Genomic DNA, 26565 nt, shown 5'->3' on the forward strand with positions numbered 1-26565 from the left:
GAAAGTCCAAGTTGTTGCCTGTGCTTCCGGCCAAGCTGCTATATAGATTGAAGGTTTCCACGACCTCCTCCTGGAGTTTGATCAATTTGCTAGAGCGGCTCACAGCACTCAGAGAAGCACTTTACTTGATTACTGGTTTACTGTGAAAGGATAAAACTCAGGAACAGCCGGATGGAAGAAATACGTAGGACAAGATACGTGGGAAGGGCTGTGGAGCTTCCTTGCCCTCTCTGGGTGCTTCATTCTCTCCACACGGCTTCACCAATCTGGAAACCGTCCCAGCCCCAGCTTTTTGGGTGTTTATGGAGGCTTCACTGCATAGGCCCGATTGGTTAACTCAATGTGCATTGGTGATTGATTCTACCCCCAGCCCCTCTCCCCTCCCATTTGTTGGCAGCTTCCAAAAGTCACCCATTCACATGACAAAAGACATCGTCATCGCTTTCCTTACTTAGGAATTACAGGAGTTTTAGGAACCCTGTGCCAGAAGGAGACTAAGACCCAAAATATATTTCTTATCACCAATCACAGTATCAATGGAGGCAAAGGGCATATAAGCCCAAGCTTCCATTCTAAGGGGTCAATGTCAATGATAAGGCAAGAGAAGCAGACAGGCTGCGGGAGGGTGGAAAGGATGGGAGGCCCAGGTCAGGGTTTTTGGAAGAGAGATAATGGAAGGATAAGGTAGCCCCCCCCCCCCCGAAACGGGATGGACTCCCCCATCTGAAAGTTGGTCCGCACGTCAAGACTGACTTTTGATGTCACACACGCATCAGAAGGGTCCAGCCTGCCTCCGTGGGGTGACCACAATTGGTGCTGTGAACAGGAGTCTAGATGACCACCCCCACGGAGTCTGTCTCCTTGTGCTGTGCTGTCCTGTGCCTGCTGGTGAGTGTCCATTTTGAGCTGTGCTGCTTGGGATTTGCACCTGTTGTAGACTTAACCAACCCAAGTCAGGAGCTTCCATAGTTGGCATTCAGGAACAGAGGCGTGGGATGGGGGGCTTCCTTCAAGTGGCCCTGGGCTGGCACATCTGCACCCCGACCTGTCTGTGTGCTTCGCCCCAGCCAGGGCAGTGGGGGAGGGGTGCCTGAAAGTTCCAACCCAAGTTGTTGGTTCCCCTGGTAACCAGGCTGCATTTTCCTCCAACAGTCACCTAAGTAGCATAAATTCTGGTAGGGTTAAAAGTGTGTTATTATGGGAGCGTCTGGGTGGCTCAGTTTGGCTCAGGTCATGATCTCACAGTTGCTGAGTTCCAGCCCTGCGTGGGGCTCTGTGCTGCTGGCTCAGAGCCTGGAGCCTGCTTCAGATTCTGTGTCTCCCTCTCTCTCTCTGCTCCTCCCCCATTCACCCTCTGTCTCTCTCTCAAAAATAAATAAACATAAAGAAAAAAAAATGCTAAGTGTCTTATTAGGAATAACACTCCTATGATACTCCTTACCTCTAACCACTCAGGAAATTCCAGAGATTTTAAAGCTCTGTGCCAGCAATCGGAAAGAAAACCAAATATAATCCAGGGAGGTGTGGGAGGGGTGTGGCAGAAGAGAAGGAACAGGCTGGATGTAGAAAGACCCTTACGGGGCTGTCCAGGGACTAGGGGTGGGGGTGGGGGGTAGGGAAGGGAGCCCAGAGGGAGGGAATCCAGGTAGGAGGCTAGGGTGAGGGTCCAGGGAGGGGGATTTGAGGCCTGAGCTGAGGCTGGAGAGAGTGGGACAATGGAGGGCCAGGGCTAAGGAGGGGGAAAAAAGAGGAGGAGAGTATGTGAATTCAGCCTAGCGAAGTGGCGTGTGGTGTTCCCCCCACCGTGGGAAAACCAGGGGGAAGATGCTGAGCTCACGAGAGGCATGTGATGTGGGCCCAGGGGCATGCAAGATGCCAATAGCTGCAGAGGGCCAGACTTTCAGAGGCAGATGTCAGAGCCAGGGAACTGGGAGGAAGTTATCTGTGGAGGCAGTACTGGGATGGGATGTCTCAGAAGAAGGACGGGTCTTAGGAAGAACTAGTGTGTCAAGGGTCCAGACCAGAGGACTAGTTGGGAGGGGGAGGGGGGAAGCCACCACAAGGCCAAGGGAGTAGCGTCTGAGAATAGGTTGGTGAGACAGTGGGGGACCTGGGTTTGGGTCATCCAGGAGGCTGTTGGATGCACAGGCTTGAAGCCAGGGAGAGACTAAAGAGCCATCCTGCCCCAGGTGACAGGTGAAACTGTCCAGTGTATGTAGTCAGTGCAGAGGACAAGGCTGAGGACTGGCCCTGGGAACACCCTTATTTGTAAAGACACCAGGAGAGGAAAAAAGGCCCATTCATGTCCAAGAGACAGAAAGTAGAAGGAAACCAGAAATGCATGAACGCGGTAGCAGCAGACCATGTGGAAGGCTGCCTGAAGGCGAGTAAGGTGAGGACCAGGAGACCAAGATTGCTCAATGTGGAAAGACTCTGGAGACCCAAAGACCACCACGGCCATCCAGGGCAAGCAGTGAGTAGATCTCTGTGGATAAGTTTTGCCAGGAATGATGGAAGAAAACAGAGCAGGCGAAGGAGGGGTGGGGGCTGCTGGTTCTGATGAAACTCCGTGCTCCCAGGATCACCCAGCAGAGGGTCAGGCTCACAGGGCATCTCAAAATGTTTGTTGAGTGAATGCATGCCTGCAGGCATGAATGAATGAACGAGTGAACGGGGCAGAGAAATAGAAGGAGAGAGAGAGGTGTACAGACAGAGACAAAAGACAAAGCACCAAGTTGTAGCTGATAGTGCTTCACAGCTGAGAAAAAAAGGTTCTGTCATCTAAGTCAGCTTTGCAAATTCCTTCTTCAGAAAGCAATGAACCGGGAAAGCCAATTGCGATGGTGTCTCAACTCAACATAGCTGATATCCTCGCCCATTTTTGTTGCCTTGTTTCATGATCCCAACAAGAAGTGGTATGGGGCCCTTGGGGGGTTCAGTTGGTTAAACGTCTGACCCTTGATGTCGGTTCAGATCATGATCTCAAGGTTCATGAGTTCAAGCCCTGAGTCAGGCTCTCTGCTGTCAGCATAGAGCCCACTTCCGATCCTCTAGATCCCAGTCTCTCTCTGCCCCTCCCCATCTTGTGGGTGCAAATGTGGTCTCTCTCTCCAAAAAATAGACATTATAAAAAGGGGGAGCGATATGTGGACAGGTAGCTTCCTCCTGGCCCCATTTTTCAGATGAACAAACTGAGGTCAGACCAAAGCCTGATGATGATCCCCAGGGAGTCATGGCATGAGCTGAGCTTTCAGCCATGTGTATGATTCCAAAAGCTATCCTTCTTCTTTGAAGCCTGTAGGACCATTCATATGTTCCTCTGTTCACACCTGTACTCGTTTAGTTAGCCATTCATTTGTTCATTCATATGTTTGGATAGGGGCTCTGGAGCCAGCTGGCTGGGTTCAAACTCTGGTTCTGGTACTTGCCAACCATGTGGCTGTGGGCAAGTGACATTATCTAGTCCCGCCTCTGTTTCCACGTCGACAACGGTCTCCATGTTGTAGGCCCTCTCCCCAGGTGTCAGGGTGGCTGCGTTCTCTCTAGGGAATAGCCTTCATATTGAGTTTACCACGGTGCCCAGGAGGAAAACGTGGAGCTCGGGACTTGAGAGCACTGTGGGCTCCCTGGAGGAGGTGGCAAAGGGGCTCCGAGCTTTCCCTGAGTGCGAGAGGTGTGAGAGTGAAGCTGCAAGCCAGTCTGTGCCCTCTTTGAGCCTCCAGCTGCAAACGAAGGGATTGGCTTTTTCCAGAAGCCACAAGTCTGCAAGTCTGTGTCAAAAGAGAACCACCAAGAAGCCACTCCCCACTCCGTACAGCTCCAGCACCATTAATCTGCTTTGCGTCTCTATGGGTGAGCCTGTTCTGGACGTTCGTATACATGGCGTCATATAACATGTGGCCTTTGTGATGGACGTCTTTCAGCTAATATAGTGTTTTCTTTTTTCTTTCTTTTTAAATGTTTATTTATTTTTGAGACAGAGAGAGAGAGAGACTCAGCATGAGCAGGAGAGGGGCAGAGAGAGAGGGAGACACAGAAGCAGAAGCAGGCTCCAGGCTCTGAGCTGTCAACCCAGAGCCCGACGCAGGGCTTGAACTCACAAGCGATGAGATCATGACCTGAGCCAAAGTCGGCCGCTTCACGGATTGAGCCAACCAGGTGCCCCAAGCATAGTTTTTAATGTTCATCCACGTTGTAGCCAGTGGTAGTGTATCTCTCCTTTTTATGACTGAATAATACTCCAGAGTATGGATAGACCACATTTTATTAATCCATTCATCATGTGATGGACATCAGCCTAATGGAGATAGAGTCTCTTCTGGGGCTGATGAAAATGTCCTGGAATTAAATTGTGGTGATGGTTACACAGTGTTTTGAGTGTGGTGAACCTCACTGAAGCGTGGACTTTAAAATGGTTCAGGGGGCGCCCGGGTGGCTCAGTCGGTTGAGCATCCGACTTCGGCTCAGGTCATGATCTCATGGTCCGTGGGTTCGAGCCCCGCGTCGGGCTCTGTGCTGACAGCCCAGAGCCTGGAGCCTGTTTCGGATTCTGTGTCTCCCTCTTTCTCTGCCCCTCCCCTGTTCATGCTCTGTCTCTCTCTGTCTCAAAAATAAATAAATGTTAAAAAAAAATTTTTTAAATAAAATAAAATAAAATAAAATGGTTCAGGCATGGGATTTTATGTTATGTGAGTTTTATTTAAAAAAAAAAAATCAGGGGTGCCTGGGTGGCGCAGTCGGTTAAGCGTCCGACTTCAGCCAGGTCACGATCTCGCGGTCGGTGAGTTCGAGCCCCGCGTCGGGCTCTGGGCTGATGGCTCAGAGCCTGGAACCTGTTTCCGATTCTGTGTCTCCCTCTCTCTCTGCCCCTCCCCCGTTCATGCTCTGTCTCTCTCTGTCCCAAAAATAAATAAACGTTGAAAAAAAAAAATTAAAAAAAAAAAAAAAGAAAAGCCATGGCACTCGACCATGCTCGTACGTGTTCTGGAGGGCAGCCCCTGACTGGAGCTAAGGGTGAATTTTATTCCATGTAAATTGCACCTCAATAAACTGAACCCTCCAGGAATCCAGAAATAGAGAGGGATTCAGTTAGGTGATTTGTCTCAAAACAAATCAAAAGCTGAAGATTTGTGGGGCGCCTGGCTGCCTCAGTCGGTGGAGCATGTGACTCTTGATTTCGACTCAGGTCATGATCTCGAGGTTCATGGGTTCAAGCCCCACAATGGGGCTGACAGGGCAGAGCCTGCTTGGGATTCTCTCCCTCCCTCTCTCTGTTCCTCCACTGCTCATGCTCGCTCTCTCTCTCTCTCAAACTAAATAAAATTTAAAAAATTTTTTAATAAACTTAAAAAAAAAAGAAAGTAAAAGCTGAAGATTTGCGATTATGAAATCAGAGAAGGAAAGAGATCCAAGACCGGAGAGAAGGTGACGGGGGGGGGGGGGGGGGTCTTCTTCTGTTTCCTCACACTCCCTCTGCCTCTGACCACCTTCCCTCTCAACTTCCTCCCCTCTGAGTGTCTCTCTCTCTCCCTTCCTCCCTCACAGGTGAAGCAAAAACTCAGATGAACCAGCACAAACTGTCCTGTCCCTGGCTCTCTCTCGGTCCCCTGTTTCCCTTTCTTTCCCAGTGGAAGCCCTCACGCAAGAGAAAAAAAAAAAATAAATAACTTTCATGTAATTAGATAAATCGGCCACATGCAGATAGGAAAAGTGGGCTTCACAGGGAAGAGGGTCGACCGTGCATTTAAAAAATTCAGTTAGAATCAGACTCTGCAGAACCCAGCTTGGAAACCTCTTCAGTCTCTTTCTGATCATCTATTTCGAAATGCTTTCCTTCTCTTCTCAGTCTGGGCTCTCTCAGCTCTGGCTTTCCCAGCCTCTCCCTTCCGCTCTCCTGTGCTCTTAAACACTCACCCTCCTGCCTCTTCCCTGCACACCGCAGGGGCGGGGGGGGGGGGGGGGGGGGGGTGGGGAGGGCCCCACCCTCCCTGAGCCTTCCTCACTAGGAATGAGGATTAGAACCCAATTCCCAGGTCACCTTCAGTCATGGGTCTGGGCACTGGCTCGGAGAGAAGGGGAAAAGGAGTGGGGCCGGGTCTTTCCCCCAGAGCCATTCTGGGCCCAACCCCCCTTTCCCCATTTAGTTGTAAAGCTCAATGAGGTGCCATTAGCTGAGAAGATTTTCTGCGGGATTAGAGAGGGTGCCCCACCCCAAGTCTTCCTGGTCCCCTTCCCTCAACCCGGAAATTGCATGGGCTGGAACAAAGAGAGTTAAAAGCTGTGTCAGCTGCCTGTCTGGGGCAGACAGACAGAAGGAGGGGGACAGGTGGGGCAGCATGACAGGTGGCTGAGAAGCCAGGTGGACAGTGGGAGAGTTGACTGGCGGGGTGGCCAGTGGATGACAGGACGGGCAGGTGGTGGACAGACAGATAGCAGAGGCAGACAGGCTGGAACTGTGACAGCTACATGGAGGTCCCAGCAAGCAGGGGGACAAGGTGAGGAGGGGGCAGGTGGTCACCAATGAGGTGACCCCCCCCCCCAACCCGAGATGGGCAGAGGGGGGGATGGGCAGGCATCCTGTCCTCCTGGAGCTGCTGGCAGGCGGGCGGGGTGGGCAAAGAGAGGGGCAGGTTGACAGGGAAAGGGCCATCTCTGAGATTCCCCCAACATTTCCCAGGACTTGGAGGTGGCTCGCCCTGGGCTCCAGCATCCTGTTGCTCCTGTGTGTTTCTGGTGAGTTCCCCAGCGGGGCGGGAAGCCCTTCCTCCCTGACAGGGGGCCCTCCGATCTCCCCCTCCAGGTCTGATCCCCAGTCTGGCACTGAGGAGGGGAGGGGACTGCCTCTATGTCTCCACTCACCTCCAGCTCTTGGGGGCCCTGCCACCTCTGTCTTTGGATCTATACCTTCTCTGTGTCTTTTGTCACTATGCCTCTGTCTTTTCTCTCTATTTCTGTGCTTGTCTGTCTCTGTCTCACTCCTATCTTTTTTTTTTTAAGATTGATCGATTGATTGATTGATTGATTTAGAGACAGAGACAGTACAAGTGGGAGAGGGGCAGACAGAGAGGGGGACAGAGAATCCCAAGCAGGCTCTGTGCACAGAGCCCGATGCAGGGCTCCAGCTCACGAAACTGTGAGATCGTGACCTGAGCCGAAAACCAAGAGTCGGATGCTTCAGCGACTGAGCCACCCAGGCGCCCCTGTCTCCCTCCTATCTTTAGGCATCTCTCTGTCTTTTTCTCTTTCTCTTCCTCTCTGTGTCTCTGGGCATCGCTGGGTCTTTTTGTATTTGTCCCTGGGTCTCTGTCTCCCTGTCTCTGACTCTCTCTCACGGTCTCTCTCTCTCTCACCTGTCTGTGTCTTCATCTCTGCATCTCTGCATCTCTTTTCCTATCTCTGAGCCCCAATCTCTAGATCTCTGACCCCATCTCTCTGGCCCACACCCCTGTCCTCAGGGCTCAGCCAACCGGCCACAGAGAAGATTATTAAAGGCAAGGAGTGTGCCCGTCACTCACAGCCTTGGCAAGTAGGGCTGTTTGAGGGCACCAGTCTGCGTTGTGGGGGGGTCCTCACTGGCCGCAGATGGGTCCTCACAGCTGCTCACTGCAGTGGCAGGTAAGCCCCTGTCTGGGTGTGGTCTTTTCCAGGGGTGGGCAGCAGAAAGGTGATGGGGAGGAGAACCCTCAGGGTAGGAGATGGGGGTGCCAAGGAGTAAGGAAATGGTCTTGCCACAAAAGGTTCTGAGGTTAGACAAAGAGTAGGACTTCCGCAACAATGGGTCTGGGGTGGGGCTGGGTGGGGCGGGTAGTGTGGGTGGCATGAGGGGTCCTGGAACCTGCTCATCTACCTGCTTCCATTTCCTCGTGTTCCCCTTCTTTCCCACATGACATCTGTCACCACCCCAGCTATTCCCTGACCCAGTCTGGGCATCTTCTCTGGGTCTCAGCAGTCCCATCTGCGAAATGAGGAGATTGGACTTTCTAGGTCGGAAACTCTGAGGTTTTTTCCAAAGGGCACTTTCAAACACGAAGAGGCAGATTGATTAGGGACAGAACAGAGAGAGTCCGCTCATTACTCACGCGTTCCTTCAGCTGACAGTGCTAACAGCCCAGGCAGCCTCTAGGTGGTGGGAACAGAGCATCAAGCATGAAGGCTGGCTGCGCTTGCCCTGGCTAAGAGACTCAGAAAGGGACAGAGATGCAGGGACTCGGGGAGAAGAAGTAGGCAAATGCAGGAAATGGAAAGATAGTGATAGAGACGAGAGACAGAGAGACAGAGCAAGCGTGTGAGGGAGGGAGGACGGACACTGAGGTGCAAAGCAGCAGAGAAAGGCTGGAGGGTCTGGGAGCCAGGGGTCCACTGCCCCCCGCTGAGCCACCTTGACCCCCCCTCCCCCCCCAGCAGGTACTGGGTGCGCCTGGGGGAGCACAGTCTTAGCCGTCTGGACTGGACAGAGCAGATCCGACGCAGTGGCTTCTCCGTGACCCACCCCGGCTACCAGAGAGCCGGGCACAGCCATGACAATGACCTCCGGCTCCTGCGACTGGGCACACCCGTCCGCTTGACCCACAGCGTCCAGCTCCTGCCCCTGCCCACCACCTGTGCAGCGGCTGGCACCAAGTGCCACATCTCAGGCTGGGGCATCACCAATCAGCCAGGGAGTAAGGGAGCCTCAGGGTCAGGGCTCAGAACGGGCAAAGTCTGGGGTGGAGGGCGAGAGATCAGGAGTCATCCCAACAGAAGGATGGATCAAGGGTCAAACATGGGGATTGTGCTTTGGGGTCAGAGATCATGGTGGACCAGGGGTCTTGGGAGTCAAAGTGGTCAACGGGTTGGGTATGGAGTCAGAAGCCATAGGTCAGGGATGTGATTAGAGGCCAGAGTGATGGCAGGGATCATCAGACTGGAGCAAAAGGCACGGGTAAATAGGACCTTGGGTCATGGGTCAGAGACTCTGGTGTTAGAAGTCATTGTAGGGGCGCCTGGGTGGCGCAGTCGGTTAAGCGTCCGACTTCAGCCAGGTCACGATCTCGCGGTCTGTGAGTTCGAGCCCCGCGTCGGACTCTGGGCTGATGGCTCAGAGCCTGGAGCCTGTTTCCGATTCTGCGTCTCCCTCTCTCTCTGCCCCTCCCCGTTCATGCTCTGTCTCTCTCTGTCCCAAAAATAAATAAACGTTGAAAAAAAAATTTTTTTTTAAAAAAGAAGTCATTGTAGAGTTGAGGACATGGGATCCAGATGTTGCACAAGCTGGCCACAATCTGAGGCTAGAAACTGAGGTTCAATCAGGGATTGCTGGTCTGGGATTGAAAGCCCTAGAGGTTAGGGGTCATGGAGTCTGGGGTCAAATAAACTAGGATCAGAACTCACTTTGGAGCAGTGGTTTAGAGCTGAGTTTGGACGTTTAAGAGAAGACAAGAAATGTGGGGTCTGGAGACAGAGAGGGAACATGAGGTCAAGTTGGGATCTAAGTATAATAAGATTGAAGGTCAAAGGGCACCGCATGGGGAATTTAAGGAGAAAAGTCCGGATTCACTGTTTCTGGGGTTGGAGGGACAAAAGGTGTCTTGAGTTATGGCACTCAGAGTCATAGGTTAAAGGAGAGGGGGACTTGTGTCAATGAACTGGGGCAAGGGTCACTATGAAATGAAGTCATAAATCTGAAATCTAGAAGTTTGAGGATTGTTGTGGAGAGTCGCAGGAAGAGGGCAGAGTATAGACTTATATTTGGCTTCCTTTGGTGGAAGGATGTGGCCCCCAAATGGGAAGCTTTGGGGAACAATGCGGCTTCTACCTTCCACCCCCAGAACCATTCCCGGACCTGCTCCAATGCCTCAATGTCTCCATCGTTTCCAGTGCTGCCTGCCAGGCTCTGTTCCCCGGGAAAATCACGGACAACATGGTGTGTGCCAGCGGCGCTGATGGGGCGGATGCCTGCCAGGTGAGGGAATGCAGGCTATGCCCGGTCACCCCGGGACAGGAAGTAGGAGGCAGAGCAGGGAGATGGGGGAGAGAGGCGGGGTCAGAAAGAAGGGGAGGCGCAGGATATACAGCAGCAAGAGCTAGGTGAGGGAGGATAGAGGAAAGGAGGGAACGGAGAAGGAGACATGGGAAGAGCATAAGGAGAGGGACAGGAAGAGACAAAGAAAGATGGGGAAGGCCAAGAGCTGGCAAGGATTTAGAACTCAGGAGTGTAACTGGTTGTCTCTCCCCATACCATCATCCAGTTAGTACTGGCCCAGGTCAGAGAGTGAGAGAATCTAGGATGGAGGTGGGAAAGGAGCCTGGTGGACATTCCTGCCCTCCAATTCCACTACCTTGCCCTCTTGGGTCCTTCAGGTTGGAGGATGCCACCCTCTGCTGGCTAGGGCTCCCTAGCCTTTGTCCCTGAGAGAACTTTTATAGCTCCCGTCTTCCTTTGCTGGGATTGGTCACTGGTGGTTGTGCTCTTTCCCTCATTGGTCAGGGCCCGTGCCAGTTGTCCTCTATAGAACGCTTATGGTTTCCACCTCCTTCGCTGGGATTGGTCACCGAATATACTCTCTTCACTCATTGGCCAGAGCTCTAACCATTCCCCTTGAGAGACACCCCCCCATCACGACCACCTGTTATGGAGTCCTGCCTTCCCTGGGATTGGCCCCTTAGGAACAGGGTACTCTTCCCTATTGGTCAGTCATTGCTCTTGACCTCAGGAACGGAGGAACGCTCTTCTCTCTGATAACCAAGCGCGGACCCACTGTCTTCAAGGCCTGGGAATGGATTTGGGAGTCAGGAAAAAGAAGATGGGAACAGGATTTCTTCCTTATTTATTCAGTGCTCCTTCTCCTTCTGTATTCCAGGGTGACTCTGGAGGACCCCTGGTGTGTGGAGGAGTCCTTCAAGGTCTGGTGTCCTGGGGAACTGTGGAGCCTTGTGGGCAAAAAGGCATCCCAGGAGTCTACACCAACATTTGCAAATATGTGGACTGGATCCGGATGGTCATGAGGAACAACTAGCCTGCTCCCTCCACCTCCACCCCTCAGGTTGGGTGCTACACTGAGTGAGCCTCAGAGCACCAACACCGCCCCCCGTTATCACTCTGGCTCCCATCCTTCTTGCTCTGGGGATTTTCTTCCCAGAACTCCAACGCCAGCCAGCCCTTTTAAGACCCATGGTTGGGGGAGAAAGGAATGAGTGACTACCTGGAATAAATATAACTGGAGGAGGAGATGTGTCTGTCTGTTTGATGCCCCCATGCTGGTTGACACAGGAAGGAGGTTCATCAAGTCCTGTACCCACAACTGTAGGAATAGAGACCACAGAGGGTGAGGGTTTTCCCTTAGGAGCCACACAGGAATGGAGTAGCAAAGTTTACTTATAACAATAAAAATAAGGGCCTTTTTTTTTTTTTTCTCCACCCAGCACTTTAGGAACAGTGCCCATGAAGGACCTGAAGGGGGAAAAATTATTGGCCCAAAAATGCCAAATGAAAATTGCAAAATCAAAATTCATGACCATTTAATTAAATGTCTATAAAACCTAACAACATTCTTCCATGTAGCGGATTCCAAGTTGGCTTTGCTGGAGCTGTTGAGCACATGTCATATTTAATTAAAAAAATTTTTTTTTAATCTTTATTTATTTTTGAGAGAGAGATGGAGTGTGAGCAGGGGAGGAGCTGAGGGGAGGGAGACACAGAATCAGAAGCAGGCTCCAGGCCCTGAGCTGTCAGCACAGAGCTCGACGTGGGGCTCGAACTCACCGTGAGATCACGACCTGACCCGAAGTCGGACACTTAACCGACTGAGCCACCCAGGTGCCCCAAGCACACATTGTATTTAATGTGGGATGTGGGTTCGTTTTACTATGTCTGTGATGATGGAAGGTGGGGTGTGGCCTTGGAAAGCAAGAGGACCCAGACTAGGTCTTAAAATAGTCCTGCCCACCCCTGGGGTTCTGTCTTCACCACCGTCCAGGAGTTGAAAAGAGAGCTTCTCCCCAGTGAATGGAAAGGGAATTTGGGGGTAGGAGAGTGCGGGGTGATGGTGACAGCATGGGATACTTGCTGAGCGCCTGCTGTGCTCGGCTGTCCCGGAGTCCTCATCCCAATCACCCCAAGGCAGGGCTGTCCCCCCATCTCCTAGATGAAGAAACTGAGCCTCACCGGGGTGGAGTCCCTTGGCTCACGTCACTGTGGTAGGAAGAGGCAGAGCCGGGGTTTGAGGCCAGGCCTGGCTGCCTTCAGAACCCATACCCGGTCGTCTTGCCCCACTTCTGGTTAGGGGAGAGAGGAGAGAGGAGGCAGGACGGAAGCAGGAGATCTAACTGATAAGGAGCCAGCCGGGAGATAGAGGGATCGGCAGACAGGATATTGAGGTGGCTCCGAGTCGGAAGTCATTGGACCTAAGTCACACAGCGAGTAAGTGTCACAACTGGATTTGGAGGGGGGGGGGGCGGGGAACAGGGTGCTGGGGGGGGGTAGGGGCGGAGGCAGGAGAGGGGAGCGGAGGGGAGGGTGGGTGGCAGAAACAAAGCCCCAGAGGAATGCTAGGGGCTGAGGCCTTGCAGAGGGCTGACTCCCTTTCCTGGGCCTCGACTCCCACAGGCCCCAACCTGCCTCCCCCACCCTCCCGGCCTGCCCCTTCGGCTGGCAGTGGCCCCACCTCTGTGACACCCCGGTTTCCCCTCTCCTTGGAATGGAGAAGGGAAGGCCCTGAGGAGGCCAGGGGCCCATCTGGGCTTGGGCTGTGGGGAGGGAGGAGAAGGGACAGGAGAGAGAGAGGGGCTGGGAAACTGAGGTGGAGGGGGGAGAGAGAGAAGGAGGCATAGGGAGGCAGAGACAGAGAGACACAAAGAACGATAAAGAGTTAAAAGAGTCATGCAGGGAGAGACTGAGAGAGAGACAGAGACAGAAAGACGAAGAGACAGAAAGGCACAAGCCCAGAGAGGCAAAGAGAAAAATGACAGAGAATTATAGAGAGGCAGGAAACGGCAGAGACAAAGAGAGACAGATTCAGCCTGACGAAGAAGGATGCAGACAAGTCGGAGAAACAGAGAAAAGCAGAGAGAAGAGGGGCTTGGAGAGGTGACAGAGGCAGGCAGGCACACACACACACACACACACACACACACACACCACCCCCAGGGCAACAAGGCAGGGCTTAGGAGGCCTAGTCATCCGGGCCACCCCGCGTCTGCCACCTGCCTGGTGCCTGATGCTCTGACCCAACCTGCCTCTGACCCAAACCGCCACAGCTGCCTACGCCACCACTACCACCACCGGCCACCCAGAGCCCCAGCCCCAGAGCCTGTGAGTCGGGGAGGGAAGGGCACAACCGCCCCCCCACCCCCCATGCAGCGTGCCTGGCCTCCTCTACCTCCGCACCCTTTCTCCCTCTGCTCTGCCCTTCTAGGCTTGGGTGGGTGCTCTCTGCCTCTCTCTGTGTCTCTGATCCCTACTTTGATAGCTGAGTCCAGCCTCCACCCCTCCCCCTGCTGGCCAGGGCAGCTGAGGGCACTGGCCTCTCCCCTGACCGGCCGAGCCCAGCTCTATCTGCCTGTCCTTCAAAGGGGCAGGCATTCAGAAAGACAAGGCTAAAACACGGTCCCAGGCTGAGCTCCCTGCTATACGGGCCCATATCACCCTGCGGTGGATGCTAAATGACGCTGGTTCCTTTTATTCACCTGTCCCAAGCTGCTGGGGCCTGGCCAGGTCTCAGGTGTGCAAGAAGGAAAACATTCACCCCAAAGCATCTCACAGGTACCATGGCTGACTTAAAACGGAGCCGGCCAATCGCTTGCCCCAAAGTCAAAGCCCCTCCCAGCAATTGCCATATTCTCTTTGGCTGCCAGAAGCTTTTAGCTGATATCAGTCCCCTGTAAGGCCACCTTTGATACCGAAGATTTATTTTTTTTAAGTTTATTTATTATTTATTTTGAGAGAGCGGGGCGGGGGAGGGAGAAGGGGCAGAGAGAGAGGGAGAGAGAGAGTATCCCAAGCAGGCTCTGCACTGTCAGTGCAGAGCCCAATGTGGGACTCGAACTCATGAACCATGAGATCATGACCTGAGCCAAAGTCAGAGGCTTAACCCACTGAGCCACCCATGCGCCCCTCAAAGATTTATTTTAAAGGTTTGGAGGCCGGGATGCTGTGAGAACTTGGGGATTCCTCAAACCCTGTTGCTTCTCCCTGGGGGGAGCCAGAGCAGGGAAGGGGAGGAGGAGACAACATGAAGCAATCCCTCCCTAGTCTCCCCATAAAGTGATTTGGCCCCTTGTCCCTTCTTGTTCCCAGAAGAACCTGGGGCCTGCCCTTCCCCTCTCCAGGCCATGATGATTCTGCGATTAATCATTCTTGCTCTGGTAACAGGTATGTGGGAAATGGAGGAGGGCAGGGGCCTCCTTCTCAAATCTTTAAGATCTCTCAGCCCTCTATGTCTGGATAGTGACAGGGCTGATACTCAAAATACAGAACAATCCATAGAAGATCTAAATGGGTATATGAGCCATAATGAGGTCCCAAATGCCCCTTGCCAGGCCAGACATAATCCCTTTAGATGCCAAAATGGGGAGAGGTCAAGGAGGGTCCCAGGGGAAGGGCCAGGGTAGCTGGGGAGATACTCAAAGAGCCCAGAACAGTAGCTACTGACCAATCAGTATGGAGGCAGTTCAGTCATTTAATATCTGGCCCATCCAGCAGGACACAGGGCTGGGGCCCACACCGCCCACCCCCTCTCTGTTCTCTCCACCCCCACTTCTGCCTGAGCCCCTCTTTTGCCCTCACTCCCCTCTAGGGCATGTAGGGGGAGAGACCAGGATCATCAAGGGGTATGAGTGCTCTCCTCATTCCCAGCCCTGGCAGGTGGCTCTGTTCCAGAAGACACGGCTGCTCTGTGGGGCAACGCTCATCGCTCCCAAATGGCTCCTGACAGCAGCTCACTGCCGCAAGCCGTGGGTGCGGGGGCTGGGGCGGGCCGGCAGGGGGCTGGAGATGGAGAGATGGTTGGAGAGGGGCTTGGGGATGGGGAGAATGGGCATGGGGTCGGAGACGGGCACGGGTGAGGTGGCATGAGCATTGAAGATGGACCCAGAGCTGAGACAGGACGGAAGGATGGGAGGTGTTGGGAAGGGGGTGGGGGCCGAGTGGGGTTACGGTTTCGAAGGAGGCTTCGGTGGGAAATGGGGATGAAGTTGCGAGGGGAGCTTTGTTGCTTTCTTCTCTCAGTTGCACTCAACCCTTCCCCTTCCCCTCTGTGTCCCCTCACCTCCTGTCTCCTGCCTCTCTTCCTGACCTTCCACCTCTGACGCCATCTCTCCCACCTCAGCCGATACTTAGTTCACCTGGGGGAGCACAACCTCCAGCGGCGGGATGGCTGTGAGCAGACCCGAACGGCCACCGAGTCCTTCCCCCACCCAGACTTCAACAACAGCCTCCCCAACAAAGACCACCGCAATGACATCATGCTGGTGAAGATGTCGACAGCGGCCTTCATCACCCGGGCCGTGCGACCACTCACGCTGTCGTCACGCTGCGTCGCTCCTGGCACCCGCTGCCTCATTTCTGGCTGGGGCACGACGTCCAGCCCCCAGTGTAGGGGCTCCAGAGGGCGACACGGAAGGGGGAGTGGGAGGACAGAGGGACAGGGGGAACCAGAGGAACCTGCAGAGGGGAGAGTCATAGAGTATGAGAGTGCAAGAGGGGCGTTCCTGGGGGTGTCAGTGGTGGGATAAGGAAGGGTTGGGGAGGAGGGAGACAAAAGTCAGGGCCTTGGAGTCAGACAGACGTGATGGTGTACATTGCCAGATCCACAACCTGCTAGTTGTGGGGCCTCAGGCAAGTGGCTTCACCTCGCTGAACCTTGGTTTTCTTCTCTATACAATGAGGATAATTCCACCCACCTACCAGGGCTGGATCAGAGATAGTGTATTTGGAACAACTGGCATCATAAATTTACTCAGTAGTGTTACCAGTGCAGAGAGATGAGCTGGCTGCCAGCAAGGGCAAGACCTGGGTGTGGGGTGGGGGCAGAGCAAGGCCCTTGGGTCCAGAGCAGGCTCTGTAGCATGGGGAAGGGGACTGGGGGCTCTCATTGTCCACACCCCTTCATGCCGTTTCCACAGTGCACCTGCCCCATACCTTGCGATGTGCCAACATCACCATCATTAAGCACGAAGAGTGTGAGAACGCCTATCCCGGCAATATCACAGACACCATGGTGTGTGCCAGTGTTCGGGAAGAGGGCAAAGACTCCTGCCAGGTCAGGGGGCAGGGCCTGGGTCTCCAGCCACATCCCCGTGCCCATCTCCCACCTCATCTGCCTCTTCAACTACATCCCAATCTCATCCCCAACCCTAACCCAGTCTCCCCTCCCTGCAACCCTCAGTCTCTCTCCACCCCTAGTTCCTATTTCTAACCTCTGTGTGATCCCCAGCTCTGTCCCCATTCCCACCCCCAACTCCAGCCCCAACCACCCCCCAATCCGTTTCCAACCCTCACCCATCTTTACTGCTCTCCATGTCTCCAACCGCATCCCCAACTCTCTTGCCAACCCCATCCTAAACCTCCACCCCAATCCCAACACTATCCCTAACACCATGCCCAATCCTGCCCCTCCCCTATGGCCACCCTCCCCCCCTTTGTGACTGGTTTCTCTCTCTCCATACCCAGGGTGACTCTGGGGGCCCTCTGGTCTGTGACGGGTCTCTTCAAGGCATTATCTCCTGGGGCCAGGATCCATGCGCTGTCACCAGAAAGCCTGGTGTCTATACCAAGGTCTGCAAATATGTAGACTGGATCCAGAAGACTATGGAGGATAATTAGCCAGGACCAACTTACCACAGCCCAACATTCCTGATCCCTATTTGGTGATGTGGCTCATGCTGTTAATAGTCAAGCCCAAGAGAGGACATCTTTATATATTTTCTTTTCAGCCACCTTAACTATGAGACATGCTGTGGTTTAGTAATCAACTTGGGGTTCGGAATTAGTGAGGCCTGGGTTCCAATCCTGCCTTGTAGTAACTTGTGATTCTGGGAGAGAGAAGTGTTGTTTGGTTCACTGTTGTATCCCTAGCCCCAAAGGCACTCACCAAGGTTTCAATAAATACTTACTGAGTGAATGAATCTTTGGAGTGCTTACTATATGCCACACCTAGTCCAAGGGCTTTTCAACATAGCAACTAACTTAATCTTCACAAAGATTAAGTGCTATTATTGAACCCATTTTGCAGATGAGGAAACTGGGGGAACAGAGAAACAAGTCACTTGCTCATATAGTCACACAGCCAGTAAGGGGAAGAGCAAGGAATCTAAAGCAAGGTGGTTTCTTTTTTCCTTTCCTTTCTTTCCTTTCCTTTCCTTTCCTTTACTTTCCTTTCCTTTCCTTTCTTTCCCATCCTTTCCTTTCCTTTCCTTTCCTTTCCTTTCCTTTCCTTTCCTTTCCTTCCTTTCCTTTCCTTTCCTTCATTCCCTTCCCTTCCCTTCCCTTCCCTTCCTTTCCTTCCTTCCTTTCCTTTCCTTTCCTTTACTTCCTTTCTTTCCTTTCCTTTCCTTTCCTTTCCTTTCCTTTCCTTTACTTCCTTTCCTTCCCTTCCCTTCCTTTCCTTTCCCTTCCCTTCCTTTCCTTTCCCTTCCTTTCCTTTCCTTTCTCCTTTCCTTTCCTTTCCTTTCCTTTCCTTTCCTTCCCTTCCCTTCCCTTCCTTTCCCTTCCCTTCCTTTCCTTTCCCTTCCTTTCCTTTCCTTTCTCCTTTCCTTTCCTTTCCTTTCCTTCCCTTTCCTTTCCTTTCTTTTCCTTTCCTTTCTTTTCCTTTCCTTTCCTTTCCTTTCCTTTCCTTTCCTTTCCTTTCTCCTTTCCTTTCCTTTCCTTTCCTTTCCTTTCCTTTCTCCTTTCCTTTCCTTCCTTTCCTTTCCTTTCCTTTCCTTCCTTTCCTTTCCTTTCCTTTCCTTTCCTTTCCTTTCCTTCCCTTTCCTTTCCTTTCCTTCCTTTCCTTTCCTTTCCTCCCTTTTCCTTCCTTTCCTTTCCTTTCCTTTCCTTTCCTTTCCTTTCCTTCCTTTCCTTTCCTTTCCTTCCTTTTCCTTCCTTTCCTTTCCTTTCCTTTCTTTTCCTTTCCTTTCTTTTCCTTCCTTTCCTTTCCTTTCCTTTCTCCTTTTCTTTCCTTTCCTTCCTTTCCTTTCCTTTCCTTTCCTTTCCTTTCCTTTCCTTTCCTTTCTTTTCCTTTCCTTTCTTTTCCTTTCTCCTTTCCTTTCCTTTCCTTTCCTTCCTTTCCTTTCCTTTCCTTTCCTTTCCTTTCCTTTCTCCTTTCCTTTCCTTTCCTTTCCTTCCTTTCCTTTCCTTTCCTTCCTTTTCCTTCCTTTCCTTTCCTTTCCTTTCTTTTCCTTTCCTTTCTTTTCCTTCCTTTCCTTTCCTTTCCTTTCTCCTTTTCTTTCCTTTCCTTCCTTTCCTTTCCTTTCCTTTCCTTTCCTTTCTTTTCCTTTCCTTTCTTTTCCTTTCTCCTTTCCTTTCCTTTCCTTTCCTTCCTTTCCTTTCCTTTCCTTTCCTTTCCTTTCCTTTCTCCTTTCCTTTCCTTTCCTTTCCTTCCTTTCCTTTCCTTTCCTTTCCTTTCCTTTCCTTTCCTTCCTTTCCTTTCCTTTCCTTTCTTTTCCTTTCCTTTCCTTTCCTTTCCTTTCCTTCCTTTCCCATCCTTTCCTTTCCTTTCCTTTCCTTTCCTTTCCTTCCTTTCCTTTCCTTTCCTTTCCTTCCTTTCCTTTCCTTTCCTTCATTTCCTTCCCTTCCCTTCCCTTCCCTTCCCTTCCTTTCCTTCCTTCCTTTCCTTTCCTTTCCTTTCCTTTACTTCCTTTCCTTCTTTTCCTTTCCTTTCCTTTCCTTTACTTCCTTCCCTTCCCTTCCCTTCCCTTCCCTTCCTTTCCCTTCCCTTCCTTTCCTTTCCCTTCCTTTCCTTTCCTTTCTCCTTTCCTTTCCTTTCCTTTCCTTTCCTTCCCTTTCCTTTCCTTTCTTTTCCTTTCCTTTCTTTTCCTTCCTTTCCTTTCCTTTCTCCTTTCCTTTCCTTTCCTTTCCTTTCTCCTTTCCTTTCCTTTCCTTTCCTTTCCTTCCTTTCCTTTCCTTTCCTTTCCTCCCTTTTCCTTTCTTTTCCTTTCCTTTCCTTCCCTTTCCTTTCCTTTCCTTTCCTTCCTTTCTTTTCCTTTCCTTCCTTTTCCTTCCTTTCCTTTCCTTCCCTTTCCTTTCCTTCCCTTTCCTTTCCTTCCTTTTCCTTCCTTTCCTTTCCTTTCCTTTCTTTTCCTTTCCTTTCTTTCCTTTCCTTTCTTTCCTTTCCTTTCCTTTTTTCTTTTTCTTCTCTTCTTTTTTCTTTCCTTTTCTCTTCTCTCTTCTTTTTCCTTTTCTTTTTTAAAGCAAACTGATTTCTTAACTACACAGTGAAACTCGATTAAGGCTCAACTTTCTTATCTGTAAAACCATGAACGTAAAAGTATAATAACACACGAGGCTAAGTCAGCCTGCACATAATTAGGACCTAAGAAAAGGAGCTATCATTGTTTTTCTTTTTCCCAACCTCCATGCTAGGTAGTTCCACGAGACCTGTGCTGGCCAATACGATAGCCACTAACCATATGGGGCTATTTATTTATTTACTTAAGTGTATTTATTTATTTTGAGAGGCGGAGCACGTGCACAAGCTGGGGAGGGACTGAGAGAAAGAGGGAGAGAGAATTCCAAACAGGCTCCATGCTGATCATGACCTGAGCTGAAATCGAGTCAGATGCTTAACCGACACTCACCACATATCAAATGCTTTGTAGCCACATCTGGTTGTTGTACTGAATATCGCACATAGGGCATTTCCACCGTTGTAAGAAGTTCCATTGGACAGCCCGGAGCTGGACAACCTCTAGAGTTAACTCAATTCCCACTGAAGAAGATGCCGCATAAATGGTCCAGAACTCAGAATCTTTTTTGACGTCTTGCTCACCTTGCAGGAGAGGTCGTGGGCATGAGATATAAGAGCCTAGAGCTGGGGCGCCTGGGTGGCTCAGTCGGTTAAGCATCCGACTTCGGCTCAGGTCATGATCTTGCGGTCTGTGAGTTCGAGCCCCACGTCGGGCTCTGTGCTGACAGCTCAGAGCCTGGAGCCTGTTTCAGATTCTGGGTCTCCCTCTCTCTCTGACCCTCCCCCATTCATGCTCTGTCTCTCTCTATCTCAAAAATAAATAAACGTTAAAAAAAAATTAAAAAAAAAAAAAAAAGAGCCTAGAGCTGGAACTGGGGCCTCCTGGTTGTTAGGTGGATTTGCTGTGTGACCTCCTGTGAATCACTGCCTTCTCTGGGCCTCCCATTTCTCATCTGAAAGGAAAGTATGGAGCAGCTGACCCAGGTGATACTGACATTCTTCTGTGGCCTTGGCCTCCTGTGATTCATGGGCCTATGTGTCACCTGAAGACACGCAGGTGGCAGGATGTGACGTGACCACACCTGGGTGTGATGTGCAGCGTCCCCCCCCCTCCCAACATGAGGAAGGGACACTACCCACTGGGCCACCTGTTGAGCCCCCTGTTCTGGCTGTGAGGATGAACTCAGCACAGAGCATCATTGCTCAGGCTCTGAGCTCTGGCTCATTCCCCCTCTGCCTCCTTTCTGTCTCTTTGTGTCTCAGTCCGTGTGGCTCCAACCCTTTCCTTCCATCTGTCTTTTCTCTCTGCCTCCCTCTCTCCTGGCCAGCATTCTGGCTTCTCTCTGTTATGCTAGGTATGCATTTCCCTGTTTATTTTCCTCTCCCTCACAATCACCTCTCTCCCACGCTCTCCTCAAGACCCTTAGGCTCCCTGGGATCCTCTCTCCCCAGCTGAGAAGACTTCTTGGAACAGGAGACCTGGGGAATCCCCATGGAATCCAGCTCCAAAAAGGGTGTTTGGGGCCCTGGAAAGAGCCTGTATTCCCTGGGCCCCTCCCAGAGCAGGAATCTGGGGCCCAGGTTGGGTGCCAGCCCCACCCACGGTATAATTAGGGAGAGGGAAAGGGAGGGAGTGAACCCCTGGGGGGAGGGTGGGGAAATTTCCGGGCTCTTCGGGGTTAAAAGGGAAGGCCAGGCCAGGGGTCCCTGGGCAGAGGATTCGGCGGCCCACTCGGCGGCAGGGCAGAGGCCCTTCTGAGTCTCCTCCCTCCTCCTCACCAGCCCTCCTCCCTACCAGCGACTCCCAGGTGAGGTGGGATGCCCTACCCTGGTAGGGGCGGGTTGTGAGAGCATGGGTGGGGACCTTCGGGTCGCGGGCACGAGCCCTGTTTGAGCCTCAATTTCCCTATCAATCGGGCGCGCCTCTGAGCCTCGGACCCTCGCGCCACCTGTGAAGGAGGGCGAAACCCAAATGCTGTTTGGCCGGCAGTCCGGGGAAGCCGGGGTCCTGAGATGACTCCCCCTTCGGGCACAGGGAGGTCTGGAGGACGCCACGGGGGGCGTCATTAGGGTAATGGTGCCCATCCCTGGTATTCTGGCCCGAGTCGCCCGTCCCCCTGTCCCTGAAGTCGTCGGCCGCAGGTTAAGCGGGTCTTCGCGGGCTGGGTTAGCCCAGGACGGGCGGACGGGCGCCGTGGGTGCAGGTCTCTGACGGGGCATCCGTTTTAATCCGCCCTCGCCCCCTAGCCTCGGTCCCGGCCATGAGATCTCCACACCTCCACCCCTCCACCGCCTCTGGCCCCCGGGCCCGGGCAATGCTGCTGCTGCCGCTGCTCGTGACGCAACTCTGGGGTGAGGCGGGGGACAGGGCTTGGCGGGAGGTGCCAGGGACCAGGGGAGATGGCGGAGTGTGCTCTCATCACCAACCCCCGCGCGACTCTGCTCCTCCGGGGACCCCAGGCCCCACCTGCTGATCCAGTGCTGCCCCCCCCCACCCCAAGTCAGGTGGGTCTCCCTCCGAGCTCCGCTCTGGGGGATCGCGCCCCCTGCACTGCGCCTGGATCCCTACTCCTCCCTTCTCCTCTCGGCTTCCTTCCCGGCCCCTGACTAACCCCGTGCCCTCTCTCAGTCCCTTTCGGTCCCCGCTCCTTCCAACTCCGCCCAGTCCCCTCTCTCAGTCCCTTTCTGTCCCCGCTTCTTCTAACTCCGCCCAATGATCTCCCAGGTCTTGCCTCACAGCTTTTGGCCCTCGGCCCTCTCACCGTTCAGCGGCGCTATTCCAGCCCGCCCTCCTCTATCCCCGCCCCCTGGTGCCGGGTCGCTGCTTCGAGCGCTGCATTCTGTCCCCGTCCCTCCAGACCCTCCCTGTTCGCTCTCCCCAACTCCACTCCGCTCGGTCCCCGCCTCCTTCTCCTTTCCCGCGGTCCTTCTCCGCCACTTCCATTCAGTTCCTGCAGGACCCCCAATCTCCAATCCTCTCCCCCAGGTTCCCGGGTCTGGCCGCGGGCCCCGCAGGCCCGTCGCACGGCCCAGCTGTGGCCCCAAGCCCAGCTCCTGCCCTGTCTCCACCCCTTTTCTTTCTCCAGCCGCGGAGGCGGCGCTGCTCCCCAGAAACGACACCGACTTAGACCTTGTGGCCTCCGGCGCCCCGTGCGCACGCGGTTCGCAGCCCTGGCAGGTCTCCCTCTTCGATGGCCTCAAGTTCCACTGCGCGGGCGTCCTGGTGGACAAGAGTTGGGTGCTCACAGCCGCGCACTGCGGGAACAAGTAGGGGGAGCTCCTCAGGGCAGCCACGGAGGGGCGGTGGAGGCAGGCCCCGGGGAGGCGGCGGGAAGAGCGGGGGCACTTGAGGGTATGGACCTCTCCGAGCTCCTTGCGGGAGTCAGTTCTGGAGGGCTTCCTGCAGGAGGTGAGGCAGGGTTGGGCTGTGGCCTCCAGGGGGCACTGTAGATCCTTCTCAGGGCTTTCGGGCTCGTCCGCTGCCCTTTGTCTAGTAGATACTCCTTGGGCTCCCCTGAAGGGTGGATAGTTGCATGCAACAGACCCAAGTCCGGGTCCGGTGTGGTTAGGACTTTAGAACTAAAGACATAGTTCACCTCACGAGTCCCCATTGAGGAAGGACAGGAGTGGTAGGCTTACCAGGTAGACCCCCAGTCCTCAATTCCTGCAGAACTCAGATCCCCAGGTCCCTTCTCCCCCACCTCCTCCTCCCTCAGACCCAGGAGTCCCAGCCCCCCGTTTCTCTCCCTCAGACCCAGGAGTCTGGGCTCCCACCATGGGGCCAGTCCCCTCCTTCCCACCGACTCAGAGTCTTGTCCCCGTCCCTACAAAGGCTTTACCTTCACACGGCTCTTCCCTCCCCAGGCCTCTGTGGGCTCGCGTTGGGGACGACCACCTGCTGCTTATCCAGGGCGAGCAGCTCCGCAGGACCACCCGGCCCATCGTCCACCCCAAGTACCAGCATGGCTTGGGCCCCATCCTGCCGCGGCGGACAGACGAGCATGACCTCATGCTGCTGAAGCTGGTCAGGCCGGCTGTGCTGGGGCCTCGCATCCAGACCCTGCGCCTGCCCTACCGCTGTGCCCAGCCGGGAGACCAGTGCCAGGTGGCTGGCTGGGGCACCACGGCCACCCGAAGAGGCAAGAGCTGGGCACCCTGAAGCCTGTATCTTGGGGAAGAGGAACTGAGGGCCAGGACTCCTGGGTCTGAGGGGGGAGGGGGTTGGGGGGGGTGGGACCCTGGGTCTGGGGAAGGAGGGGCTGGAGGCCTGGGGTCTGGGTATCTGGACTCCTGAGTCCTGGAGGACTGGAGGTCTGGCCACAGTATCACCTCCTATTTTCTCCTGTCAGTGAAGTACAACAAGGGCCTGAGTTGCTCCAGGGTCACTGTCCTGAGTCCTAAAGAATGCGAGGTCTTCTACCCTGGTGTGGTCACCAACAACATGATGTGTGCAGGACTGGACCAGGGTCAGGACCCCTGCCAGGTAGGAACTGGCCAGGGAGGGTCTCACTCATGGGAGCTAGGATAGGGTTATGGGAAATTGGAACGCCCCATCCTTGTTCCCAACCCTACACCCCGTGTCCAACACGATCCCATCCCTACCCCAGTGTCATCCCCATGTCCAACATGAGCCCATCCCTACCCCAACCTCCATCCCCACCCCACGTCCGACTCTACCTCCTTGGGTCCATCTGCTGGCGCCCGGCCCTACCAACTTCTGACCCCGTCCTCAACAGCATTGCCATCCGCAAGCCTAGACCCCCACCCCATCCCTCTCTGTCGGCCCATGTCTACCTCCCCCCACCTCATCACAAGCTACAGTCCCAGCTCTACCCCATCTCCACTCTCGTCCCTCCCCCCCCCCCCCCATCCAATGTCCACAACCCCTAGTCCGGCCCCATCCCAAACCCAGCTCATACTTAACCCACCTCATCTTTTTTTTTTTTTTTAATGTTTTATTTATTTTTGAGAGAGAGCATGGGGGAGGGGCGGGGGGGGGGCGGGACAGAGGTTCCAAAGTGTCCAAACACAACTCCGACCCTACCCAACCCCCAGAGCCCCAAGTGGCAGCCTTTGAATTGGTGCATTTATTTGATCTCTCCTTCCCCCACCCCCAGAGTGACTCTGGTGGCCCTCTGGTCTGTGATGAGACCCTGCAGGGCATCCTTTCATGGGGCATTTACCCCTGCGGCTCTGCTCAGCATCCGGCTGTCTACACTCAAATCTGCAAGTACACCTCCTGGATAGAGAAAACGCTACGCTCCAACTGACCCCCAGGCCCGGAGCCTCTACTAGCTGCCTCTTCTCCCTTCCTGGGCAGCTGCTGGGGGGCTGGGCTCCTCCCCTGCCCCGCTCGAACCTCCGCTGCCCATCCACACCTGCTGATGTCTCTCCTCCTCCCTTTACCACCCCACCCCACCCCCTGCCCACTGCTGCTCTCTGCCCGCTTTGGAGCCAAACTGCCAAAAGCGATGGCAAAGTTTTTTGTTTTTTTTTTTTAATTTAAGAGAAACAAGGAAGCTGGTTGTCACCCCATCTCTGAGAGGAGTTGTCACTCACCAAGCCAGGCTTCCTCTACCACTCCCTGCTGTGTGACCTCAGGCAAGCTAAGCACCCTCTCTGGGCCTCTATTTCCTCACCTGGAAAATGAGGACAATGCAGTGCCTACCTCATATTCCCACTGTGAGGAGACTATGATATAACATGAGTGTGTAGGTTGCTATGGTAATTATCAGTAAAGCATTAACACAGTGGGTGGTGAGCCCTGACTAAATGTTACCTGTTGTCATGACCTGCCAACAGGTCCTGGTGAGAACATATGTCGCTCTGTGTCCCGGGGAGAAGAGCACAGGCGTAGCCCCCAGTCCAAAACTCCCCCTCACCATCCCCAGCCCTCAGGGTTGATGGGAGAATCACATTCCCCACCCTCCTCTCAAGTTCCACGAAGCACCCCTTAACCACTTCCTCCCTCCCTCCCACTGTTTGCCACATCTGGGTCTGCCTGACACCAGTCCCTCCTGTGCCAGCAGGAGCTGGGCCACCTCTGAGTCATCTGGTACCTTCTCTGCCTTCCTGGGGCCACGGGAACCCAAGGGGACCTTACCCTGGACCCATCTCAGCCTCTAAGACCAGAGGAACTCTCCCCACCTCAGTTGCTAAGTTGACAGAAAGAAGCCCTCTGAGATTTAGGGGAAAGTTCTTGGTTAGATCCGTCTCCATTCCCTCACCAACCACAAGCTCCAGTCCCAGCTCAACTCTGTATCTCTGTTCTCGCCCTCCGATCCAACACCCACAGCCCCCAGGCTGCCTCCATGCCCAACCCACTCCAAACGGGCTTTGAAATTTCACCCTGAAACTTTGGAAGGAGAAGAGTTCTTTTTCCTCTCCCTGAAAGTATCTCCATGTAAATATTTCTCTGCTGGAGGGTATTACACACAGAATCCAGGCAGAGGTGTCTCCACTTAGCCTGGACTCTGGAGATATTAATTACATCAGCTGAACATCTGCACAGCAGAACTTTCCCAGCCAGGTTGTTCTTGTTTGCCTTTTCAAACACCAATTTATTGAGCACCTATTATATGGCAGGCCTGATGCTGGGCACTGGGAACACAGTGGCGACGCCAATCACACGGTCCTTGCCCTCACAGAGCCCACAGAAGCCTGGCCCACAGTTTCCAGCCCTGAGCCTCCCCAGCTTCCTTCCTCCACCCCCCGTAGCACACCCAGGAAACGCCAATCAGGCATATTAGCGGAGTTTGTCATGCAAGAATCAGAAGCAAAGTAGGTGGGAACTTGAAAACTTGATTCACTGAAAACAATTTGTTTAATGTCTATTTCTTTTTGAGAGACGGAGAGACCGACAGAGTGTGAGCGGGGGAGGGGCAGAGAGAGGGGGAGACACAGAATCCGAAGCAGGCTCCGGGCTCCGAGCTGTCAGCACAGAGCCCGATGCGGGGCCTGAACTCAAGATCTGTGAGATCATGACCTGAGCTGAAGTCGGACACCCACCCGACTGAGCCTCCCAGGGGCTCCTCGATTCATTTTTAAAGACAAATCACCCATTCCTGTAACCATCACAGTACAAGTGTTTATTGAGCTGTGTCCTACCTACTCCAGGTCCTGGAGATGAATCAGCCTGAGCTCTCCCTCAAGGAGCTGCTGGTCAGGTCAGGGAGACAGGCAAGACTTCCATTCTTGTCATTCAGGTTTC

At 53.7% G+C, this 26565-nt stretch overlaps 3 protein-coding genes across 4 annotated transcripts; all 3 read left to right on the forward strand.

Moving 5' to 3' along the window:
- Window positions 1-6157: 6157 nt before the first annotated feature.
- On the forward strand, window positions 6158-11203 carry KLK12 (kallikrein related peptidase 12). The gene is made up of 6 exons (XM_045441675.1): window positions 6158-6494; window positions 6677-6732; window positions 7455-7614; window positions 8401-8660; window positions 9804-9937; window positions 10836-11203. Exons 1-6 carry the CDS (start codon window positions 6466-6468, stop codon window positions 10989-10991), a joined length of 795 nt encoding a protein of 264 aa, XP_045297631.1. The 5' UTR covers window positions 6158-6465; the 3' UTR covers window positions 10992-11203.
- A 977-nt stretch (window positions 11204-12180) lies between these two features.
- KLK11 (kallikrein related peptidase 11) lies at window positions 12181-17097 on the forward strand. 2 transcript variants are annotated; one of them, XM_045441677.1, is made up of 6 exons: window positions 12181-12394; window positions 14270-14344; window positions 14769-14925; window positions 15300-15565; window positions 16096-16232; window positions 16643-17097. In XM_045441677.1, the coding sequence occupies exons 2-6, from the start codon at window positions 14305-14307 to the stop codon at window positions 16793-16795; spliced, it is 753 nt and encodes a 250-aa protein (XP_045297633.1). In that variant the 5' UTR covers window positions 12181-12394; window positions 14270-14304; the 3' UTR covers window positions 16796-17097. The 2 variants fall into 2 exon arrangements, with proteins under 2 accessions (XP_045297633.1, XP_045297632.1); XM_045441676.1 differs by lacking the exon at window positions 16643-17097 and having other exon boundaries at window positions 16096-16628.
- Window positions 17098-21035: 3938 nt separating this feature from the next.
- On the forward strand, window positions 21036-25108 carry KLK10 (kallikrein related peptidase 10). The gene is made up of 6 exons (XM_045441678.1): window positions 21036-21163; window positions 21603-21707; window positions 22442-22622; window positions 23220-23494; window positions 23705-23838; window positions 24473-25108. Exons 2-6 carry the CDS (start codon window positions 21617-21619, stop codon window positions 24623-24625), a joined length of 834 nt encoding a protein of 277 aa, XP_045297634.1. The 5' UTR covers window positions 21036-21163; window positions 21603-21616; the 3' UTR covers window positions 24626-25108.
- Window positions 25109-26565: the final 1457 nt, after the last annotated feature.

This window comes from Leopardus geoffroyi, chromosome E2 (assembly GCF_018350155.1).
Source record: "Leopardus geoffroyi isolate Oge1 chromosome E2, O.geoffroyi_Oge1_pat1.0, whole genome shotgun sequence".
NCBI lineage: Eukaryota > Metazoa > Chordata > Mammalia > Carnivora > Felidae > Leopardus > Leopardus geoffroyi.